Genomic DNA, 10,609 nt, shown 5'->3' on the forward strand with positions numbered 1-10,609 from the left:
AGTACCTAAAACAAGTTTCAAAGCACAATATGAGCTCCTTAGATAAGCTGTTTGTCTGACCAGCAAAATATTATATTTACTGTGACATTGAAAAGCAATACATTCTCAAACTGAAACGCCCAAAGCGTAGAATATTCGGCTAAACTGCTTGAAAAATAACTAAAACAACTGGTCAATTATTAAACTATTTGCTTAGTAATAAACTAAAATAGATTAAATCTACTATACATTGCAATTCTATTTTTCAGAAACTAAAACGTGGAAGAATTCATACTTCCTCTACATAGATAATGTCCAACTTGAAGTCTCTAAGCATTAGGGGCAAGTGCATTTCAAACCTCTATCTCAAATTTAGATCTGCTTTCAATATTTTGTATTTAATTTGTGTTGTTTCAAATATATCTTGATGTATGAAGGAAAGCTCAAAGATATAAGATAATCGCTTTTATTACAATTCCTTAATGTGCTATATATATATTATTATTATTATTAGAGAATCAGTTGGTCTATAAATCAAAATATCACAGTAAAAACTTGCAAAAGCTAAAATGACAACTCCAACCTCCAAAATGTCAATTTACTATCATATTGGACAAAGAACCACAACAACACTTCATGTTCATGAAGCAGGAATCTTAAAATATGTTGAAGTTTGGCTAAAATCGTTCAAGTCGATTCTACCAATGGATTAATGGACTCATTGACGCAGCTCTAATTACTACCAATATTTCCACTAAAATGCTCTAAAAAGAAAATAAACACATGAAAACTTTAAAAGCGAAATAACAAGAAGCAAATCTGCAGATTCAACTGTGGCGAGAATGCAAATCATACAAAATAAAAGGCATATTCCATTTTCCAAACAAAGTCAATTCCTGGCACAAAGCATCCATTCACCCCAAACAGAAACACGGGGACACAGAGGCACTTCTCTGATTTCCAGACTCCACTCTGGCTTTTATAATCATTGAAGAGAGGGAAGCTGATGCAGATGCAAAGTGTTTGTGTGGTGCGGAGAGGCCTGGCACTCGCTGGCTTTATTGTGAATCCGCTGTCACATACAGGTCTTCATTAGGGCCGCCTAGAGACTGTGAGGGGGCTTTTGTGTGCGTGAAGCTCTGGTTTATGTGTCTTTTTGCTCCACTAACACGCCACTCTGTCGGATGGAGTCTGTTTTAGTGCACGGCTTTATGGGGCCAAATTGGTGCTGAATAGGACGGCGGAGCACTTTAACAGCACTCACCTTCCCCTCACCCCTTTTAACTTATTAACTTATATTAACTCATTTTAACCTGTCAACAGCTCTGCATCTGTATCACAAATAAATCACAGCAGTGTGTGTGTGTAGAGGAGTGTGTGCGTAAAATGTGTTTACCTCTGTGTGAATCCACAAGCTTTTTACCTCCTATTCACTATTAATGAAGCCAATCTCCATTTTGACTGTGTGATCACTTTTTAATGCACTTGAGTGTTTTTTAAAGTGCAATCAAATGCTAATTAAAGGCTGGTGGGTCTTTTTTCTCTCCTGGCTGACCGAAAATGCTCTTTTGTGCACGCTTTCACTGTTAGGGAAACATACGCATGAGTCAATTGTTAAATGCACCTGCAAGATGGCCCTCAGTGAGCCCCGTCTCCTTTAAAGGACACAAAATGAAAGGTAAACAATGTAATGAAAGCACAGCCTTTCAAAAACATTTCCAATGTTAAGTTTGTCAAGATTTCCGAGTGGCGGCGCAGAGCGGATGAGAGCATAAAGCCAGTGTTCCGTCAACACTAGAGTCCTCTTATGACGCTATGAAAGGGAAATGATTCAGTCATTATCACAACACATCAGGAGTATTTCAATTGGATGCCACCTTTCTACATTTTAGAAGCTACTATTTACCTGACTACATTTATCTGAGCTTTAGTTTCTTTATAGATTTAGAATATAAACATATCAATATAATTTGACCTATAATTATAGGTTGAAATATCCAGCAGCAGTATATGAAACAATATGAATTAGCTATACTATATAACCAGCTATGGAAAACACATCAATAATAATGTGATCTGAAACGGATAACTTTGACTTTTGGTACTTTAAGCATATTTTGATGCTGATACTTTTGTATATATATATATATATATAAGTGAGATTATGAATGCAGGACTTTTAATTGTAAAAGAGTATTTTCTTACAATTGAGCATTGCTCCTTTTACTCAGAGTTGGAGGAAGAACTCAGATTATTAAGTAAAAGTAGCAATAATGTAAAAATACTCTGTTACAAGTTAAATTCCTGCATTCATAATTGTACTTAAGTAAAAGTATTAGCATTTCAAATTACTTAAAGTACAAAGGTGAAAGTACTCCTTGTGCAAAATGGCCATTTTAAGAACCAGATATGTTTTACTTATAGTATTGGTGCATTTATATGTGTATCACTGCAATGTTGCACTTATTGAAGTAGGAGTTTATTTGAACTTCTTCATGAACTACTGGGTAGCTTAACCTCTAATAATACATTATATACACATGTATTTAATATATTTTTGTATTAATAATCTTAATCTGCAAAATAACTAAATATGTAAGAAACATGTAGTGGAGTAAAAAGTATAACATTTGCCCTCAAAATGTAGGGAGGTAAACGTTTAGTGTGAAAATACTCAAGTAAAGTAAGTACCTACATTCCATTACTGCTTTTACTTAAGTAAAAGGTTTGAGTACTTTTTCCAGCACAGCACCAATATACATAGGATTGACTATTTCCTTTCCCTAACAGGATTCCCAGTATTCTGTATAACTGAGGAAGTATTTATTGAGTGCCCTGTTACTCTAACCTTTACAACTCAGAGCATGGAGTACATGTTGGAGTGTGCGCCTGTAACCCCGTCAGAACCCTCTCCCTCCTCATCTCCTCTGGACTGGAGATTGATAAATGTGGGACACCAAAAAGGAAAGTGAAAAATCAAATCAGCAGAGCTGGATGTGTCTGTCCCTCTAATGAGCCGCTGATTGAACATTTCAGCGGGGGAACATGTAGTCATTAGTCTCTATGCTCCAAAGAAGCATTTCAAAAGAAACTTCAGTAGAGGAGAGAAAATGTAATTACAATACAGGAGACAGAGAAATAGCTGTGAAGCATCAACTTAAGCATAATCACCACAATTACTGCTCCCGCGGGTCTGCTGGAGTTACTCACTGATTGTTTTGGGGGAGAAATTGTATTTGTGTGGATATGACACCTTTTCCTCAGATGTCATGCATCCTCCCATTATCACGCAGGTATTGGTTTTAAGTAAGGTGTGTTTAGCTCGTCAAGGGAACATCATTTTGTGTTTCCAGAGGATTAACTGTGTTAGCGACTTGTGAAATGATCAGCTGCACAATCTGTAATTTATTTATTAGCCTTCAACAATCAGTTTCAGACAGAAATCAGTTTGGATGCACGTGTGAAGCAAGCTTAACATTTTGAAAGGGCAGGTTCACAATTGTCTAAAAACAATGTCCTGATAAATCTCAACTGCATGCGGATCAATTATTTGTATTGTCATTACGTAGCACATGTACTAGTAACGAAACGGTTTCTCTGCATTTGACCCATCCTAGTGTTAGGAGCAGTGGGCTGCCATTATTATGTACGCCGCCCGGGGAGATGATGCAGTTTACCAAAGAAATAGTCATAAACTATAACAACAAACCACAAGGAAGAAGGTTAGGAATATGTTTTGCTTTTAAGTATAGTAAGGAGATTTTTATAAAGGCAAATCAAATGTGTTATTTACACCACCCGGTTTTTAGACCCTTGTCCGGATCGGAAAAAACACCAAACTCATACTAGAAAAACCTTAGTAGGAACTTTTTTCAAAGAAAGCTCAGGAAGAAGAGGAACAAGTGCTCAAATGTCCTAGCTGTAGTTTGAGTTATTTAGTAGCTGCAGCATACTGAACAATCTGCCTGACAAACAAAACGTTAAAATAAACAAGTAGAAAAAACCGAGATGTAAAAGCCGTGGACAGAAAACAACTCATTTAGCTTTGTTTCAGGTTAAAAAGCCATCTGGGTGGCTTCTTTAAGATGCCAATTAAAAGTAATGGTTAAAAATGAACTGTTAAACTTTGATAAGTCACACAGTTGTCGGGAATTACTGTAACTTGATCAAACTGGTGTCTATTTGTAGCAGGGTCGGCATCGGAGTTTGTTTAAATTAAGGAGCAAGAAATTATGTGACATCCAGTTTTTCATAGAGTTAGAAATAATATTTTTAAGCTATTTATAATAAACCTAAGAGTTGTAGCCCTAGCATAACCAGGACGTTTTCTTGCATTTTCTGTCTCATTTTTATTGACAACGTTAGCTTAGCGTTTAAAACGGCTACTGTATTCCTCTTAACGCTCCTTGAAATGTTATTGATAATCCGGTAGGAGACGGAGCTGAAGTGCAAGAATCTATGAACAGTTGAAAGCAAAGAATTTAGATATTATTGTTATGACAGAACCATTCAAATGATTCTATATTAAAGGAGGAAATCCATACTTTGCTAGCATTAATGTGCCTGTATCTCAGCCTGCATGTCAGAGGGGCTGATCAGAGACACGCTGGCTAATGAGAAGTTGCTCTCAGTGGTAAGGTCAGACAGGCGTTTCCTCAGCTGGGGATCCTCTGCCTTACCCCCCCCCCCCCCCCCCTAACGTCCCCTCCATCCGCTCTCTCCTCTCTTCAAACACAGAGTGTAATAAGACCAGCTGAACAGGCCCATCATGTCACCGCGCTGCAGCCCAGAGAGGCAGAGAAATCAAGCTGTCACTGCACAGCAATGCTGAGGGAGAGCTGAGGGGGGGGGGAGAGAGGCTCCCCCCTGTTCTCCCATTCACTCCCCAGAGCCTATTATAGCAGGTGCCAACACCGGGAGATGGATCACACACTCTCACACACACACTCACACACACCCCTTGTGCATCTATCAGTATGAGGCTACCCTATGCTGAGTTAATTCAAACCTAATCTTTACTTTACATAGCTCCTGAAGGTCCAAAATATAAAACATGATAAAAATAACAAACAAGATTAAGGTCATGATAGCAGCTTTGTAAGGTTATTGTGCTAAATGCTAACAGCAGCATGCTAAAATACTCACGATATAATAGCTAATGTCAGGTGTAATGTTTACAATCTCTTTTCACTGTGCTAGCATGCTAACATTTGCCAGTGAGCACTAAAAACAAAAGAACTGAAAGGTTTTTATCAAAAGTATTAGACAAATAGTCTGTTTTTAGAGAATAATTTTGTAATTTGTAGCATTATATATATATATAAAGCTATTTTCTGAGAAGAGCTGTCTGATGTTGCTTGAAAGGAGTTTATGCGAGCAAGTGAGAGTAACAGTGTAAAACTGTAAAGATGCGAGCCAGAGAGCAAATCAAAGGCTACAACTCTAAAGCTGTGTAAAGCCAAGGGGAGCTGAGGCTCATGGGATAGTTCTCTGAAGGTTTCTCACTACAAGCTACCTCCTTCACACTGTTATGTCGTTTCTACATGTCACTCGATGCACTTTCATATCATTTATAGCAGCTTCACTTCTCTGCCAGCATTCGTTTATAGTTTAATAAATGATCAAATACTGTATAAAATAACATTGCTGTAATATTCAGCTTTACTTTGTGTTTCTCAGCTTGCTATCCTTCAATAGCAAGCTGATGAACATGGCAAATATCATACTGCTACATGTCCGCATGTTAGCATCAGCAGCTAAACAGATACAGTCTCACAGATCACCCTGTGCAGTTCTACACTATTTTATTATCTAATACAAAGGAAGGAAGCTTAGCTTACATTTAAAAAAGTGCTTAAAATGTGACAAAGATTTGTTTCCAGATAACATCTGTGTCACTACCTTAAATGGTGAAATGATGTGTGTAGGTGTGTTTTTTTTTTTTCAAAGTAAGTTGTGAAATGGGGAGTTACAGTAAGTTTGAAAATCTTCTACGTAGCGGTGGATCTGTATGATGTGTGTGTGCATCTGGTAGGCCTGACACAGCTCATGTGTGTGTTTGTGTGTGTGTGTGTGTGTGTGTGTGTGTGTGTGTGTGTGTGTGTGTGTGTGTGTGTGTGTGTGTGTGTGTGTGATGGGAACAGCTGGCTGAGGGAATGAGTACAGAGGGAGAGGTGATGGATGCGAGTGGAGCTCCTGTGACAGATGAGCTAACAGGTGTTCACCACAGCCCTCAGAGAGACGCTATTTATGAGCCGGAAAAGACAGCCAGACGCAAAGCACTACGCCACCGGCCGCCTCAAAGCTACAACACATCACGTACATCTGCACTACTTTACCCGACAATAAGCAGCGCTGTCTATAGGCGGCTTCAGTTTGCTAAGAGCTTCTCTACTCACCAGCTGAAGCTCTTACTGTACATCATTCTCCATGCACAGTCCTCATATATCTACTACTGAATATTAAAATACATCAGTGTACACGGATACTTTATCGTGTATCGTAAGAGGTCTTCTACAGTTTGCAGCAAAGAAACAAACACTTGGTTGTGCTGTTGACTCTTAATACTGCTCTGCGGCACACAAACTGCTATCATCGACTCTCTTAAATATTAATGTTGTTGGTTTATTGAAGGGGTCAGCAGTTTGGGGGTTTCACTTTGTATTGCTGAACTGCTGTTTTGCTTTATGTTTTATTCTCAATACCAGGATGTGATCTAGAGTAAATACATCTAAATCAGAAAATGCAATTTATGTCGTCTTTTTTTCGAGCCTCTCATGTTCTGTATTACTTTACATTCAAATTAAAGAGCTAAGCACCCATGTCTTTTAGTTCATATGTTCAAAAACTCAGAAGGTGTTTAAGCAAAACGTACAGATGTTCTGGAGAATTTTCAAACCATCTAGATGAAAAAACAAGTCATTAGGCTGCATCAAAAATATATTTTCCCCACACAAGTTGTGATGGTACTGTAGTTCCTAATCCGGGAAGACAGCAGAGACATGTCCTTTCTGCAAGTTATTTGATATGTTAATATGAAATAATGGAGACTAACTTCAATAAAGACAGCCATTACTGATTGTAAAATGGTTACAAGTTGGTTCACGTTCAAATTAAGCAAAAACATATTTGCTCATTTCCGGCTAATACAGATGCAACTTGAGAAACAGATTTAATTTGTATTTCCCGTGCAGCAAAATATTTTTATTTTTTGAGGTTTATGAAAATTCTTCATTAAAGCAGTAACGCAGCGTCCACACGGCGGCGTGCGTTGAAGCTTGCCGGTGAACTTGTCTGAAACTCGACCAACAACCAATCACATGAATCTCCCGCCCCGGACACACAAGCACGCGGTTTGATTGGCTAGAGCTTGTACTGGCATATGATTTGATTGGCTGACGCTTCCGCCGAAGCTTCAAAAGTAGAACATTGCTCAACTTTTGAAACGAGCAACGCGAGGAAAGCGAAGCAACGCTCCCACAATGCAGTTCGGCAAAGCGTGACGTCACCCCATTCAAAGCTTCAACGCTTCTGCCCATTCGCTTTGTTGGTTGTTGGTCGAGTTTTAATAATAACTTTCTGGGTTTGGCAGGTATTTATTTTTCAGGTATTTATTTTTCAGAAAAGTCAAAAAAGAAGATGCTTAACTGTATGACTCAAATGTAAAAAATAATACATGAGTAGAATACAGTAGCTTATGTTTTAATAATTGTTGTTGGTGTCAGACATGAATCTGTTCTTGATTTAAATAATTTTGTATTTACGAAGTACTGATTTGACATATTAAGTATGATCAGCAGTTTCACAAGTTACAAGTTCATATTCATTATGATTTGCATGATTTCTTTTATTATCAGTGTTATCGTTAGTTTATTTATGAAAAAGTGTGGAAGTGAGAACTCTTTTGCCCAGTCACTACTTCCTGGTTCATTGGATACAAATAGTTAATTGTTGATGGAAACATGGGCAAAAAGGGGGAAGAAGATATGTGAGCAGGTGGAGTGACAGATTCATCAAAATCATGAAGTCATGAGTACACGGTCTGCGCCTCAGCCTGCCAATTAGCAGAACTCATCATTAACGACTTTGTGATTCAGGCACGATCCTCTAAAGGACCATAAATCACAGCAGAGAGATGTTGAAGAGGAGCCATCGGCAATACCAGCAGGACACAAATAAATAAAAGGTTATTGTTTTAATAAATTCACTTTTTTATTGTTCAGCAAAAGCGATACAAATAAAACAACCTTGTTGATTTAAGTCTAACTTATACGTTTACTTTTCTAAATAACATTATTTTCACGTAGAAGGCACTTTAAAACATGTGATTTAGGGGGCAGCATAAAGGTTGGGATGTAAAACCACATCAGGGAGAAAGGCTTTAATGGCTCAGCTTTTCAAAGTTTTATATATGGGCTTCAATTGGGAAAAAAAATAATCCTCCTTTTCTCAGTTTTTGGCACAAAAGAATGAGCAAACACAAGTATACCGTTTCTCCCAAAATCTTTGTACAGCTGATTGTACATAATATTATTTGGTAAAAAACCACAAAGGGCATGAATATGAAATAATCACCACTGTGGTTAAATGACCAGTTGTTTTGACATAATTAAATGTAGTAATGTCATATTTAGGCCTTCTGTGTGTGTTCAAAGAGGATCATCACTTTATTCAAGTCTTAGATATTGCTGCCATTCAGGTCAATCCTTTCCCAAATCAGAACAAAATAAGAAACTCTCTTAAGTATTTCCAGTTAATTCTTTGAATGAGCAGTTTATTCCAGCTATATTGTCTTTTCTGTATTTCAGATAAAAGGGTTTGCAATATCTGCCTAGACTGTCCTAAACCAGAGAAATAGAATGTATTGAATCTTTTATGAGGTGTGGTTCCCCTGTACCTTCACTAAAGGGAGGAGGGAGAGTCTACGCCTGGACGAGGGGTTGTTTGAGGTCTCGGAGCAACATGGATGCCATGACGCTCTTCTCTGTGTTGATGGTCAGCAGAGCGGTGGAGGACTCCTTCAGCTCCAAACACACCAGCACCAGAGCTCCACTGCTGACTGTCCGCCCCGCAAACCTGCAAGGGAGAGAGGACATGGGTCAGCTTCAACACTGAGCTGCACGGCCTTCAAGAGAAATTTCATCCAACAGATTTCCATGGAACTACTTTCTTCCAAATAAATCATTCCTATTAAAAACCTGTTTACAGAATGTCGTGGGGTTTATCTAGAGTCCAGTGTTCCCGGAATGAAAACTAACTTTTGGTAACTTTGTTTGTGCTTTGAGAACCACCAACAATTATATTCGATTGTGTTCGGGTAGAAGCTGACATTACAGAGACAGATATCTAAACATACATTTGACACAAAGGTGACACAAATAAACCCAGAGAAATGACAAAAGACTAAACCCTTATGAAAATGATATTACATGTAAGTATTTATTATAATCTGCATAAATGAAGATGTGAATATGGTGGTATTTCCATCAACCTGATAGAATGAAGCAAACCGATCATTACCGGGCAGGATGATGGGGCCTGTTAGTGTCAGGTATTTCATGGTATTTGAAAATATAAACCAAAGATAAGCACTCTGCACTCTCCAAGTAGGAAAAACATCAGTTTGTTGTAGAATTAAAGTCATTTTTAGTCTGAAGTAAGCCGAGTTAATTATTTCTATTAAGCATTTCTATATATGTTATACAGTAAAGGAAGACAGTGCCACAATGTCACTATTTCCTTTTCATAATTCAGATAAAACCCCTAGATATGCAGCCTGTGTGGTTGACTCCTAAGTCATTAAAAAGGGTATTAAAAACGTATAAATAGCATCAGGCTATTTAAATCTGGATTTGATAAATATGTTGGTCAACACACTTAACTCACATCTCTCCCCCAAACCCAGTAAATCATCATGTTAGAAAACTCTCCAACACCTCACACCTTGTGATTGCTCTATATGAGTGCGTGAGACAAAGAGAGAAAACGTTGTGACAGGAAATGCAGAGAGCAGAGCAACAGACAGTCCATTATCCCAGCTGACTAAAGAGCCATTAGGCAGGGACACGCCCTCCACGCCACTCAAACTGCGTTTAACCGCTTTTTATGGACTCTGGGTGTCTATGAGTGTGTGGGAGCCTCTCGACCGGTACAGGGGGGATGCCCCGTCCCACCGGCTCCCTCCGGGCCTTCGGGAGAATTCTCCGACCCCCGTTCCCTTGGAAACTGTCCCTGCAGACTAGGGGGCAAATCTGGGCACACATGGTCCCTATTGAGAGTGCTAACAAGAGGCAGACAGGGGCTATGACCCAGTGTGACCCTCTCTTTGAGGGCGACAGAGCCGAGCCGGGCCCCCTCTCCCGCTCCCCTCTGGCCCCTCTGCATCTCGGAGCCTCACGTGGCCAACTTCCAGCCATCTGCCTCCATTTAGCACTACATCCCGGCAACAAAGACCCCCCGTGGCAGCCTGCTTAGGCCTGACAAACAGCCCACAAAGAGCCCCACTTAGGCCTGACTAAAGCCTGTGAAGGGCCCCCCAGGACGGGCTGTGGACAGAGCGGCGTGCTGCGCAGCAGGAGCGGCTAGCACGTCCACCAATTAGCACGCACACGTTAAAAACCGAGAGGTGGGG

At 39.3% G+C, this 10,609-nt stretch overlaps 1 protein-coding gene across 1 annotated transcript in view; it reads right to left on the reverse strand.

Annotated features, from left to right (window-relative positions):
- Positions 1-8,769: 8,769 nt before the first annotated feature.
- Positions 8,770-10,609, reverse strand: part of ap3b1a (adaptor related protein complex 3 subunit beta 1a) — a 58,138-nt gene continuing 56,298 nt past the window's right edge. Inside the window, exon 27 of the mRNA XM_010796197.1 lies at positions 8,770-9,054. Within this exon, the coding sequence (XP_010794499.1) occupies positions 8,901-9,054 (154 nt within the window). The 3' untranslated portion in view covers positions 8,770-8,900. The remainder of the gene's footprint in view (positions 9,055-10,609) is intronic.

The sequence above is a fragment of the Notothenia coriiceps genome, unplaced genomic scaffold, assembly GCF_000735185.1.
Source record: "Notothenia coriiceps isolate Sejong01 unplaced genomic scaffold, NC01 NC01_scaffold00037250, whole genome shotgun sequence".
Lineage (NCBI taxonomy): Eukaryota > Metazoa > Chordata > Actinopteri > Perciformes > Nototheniidae > Notothenia > Notothenia coriiceps.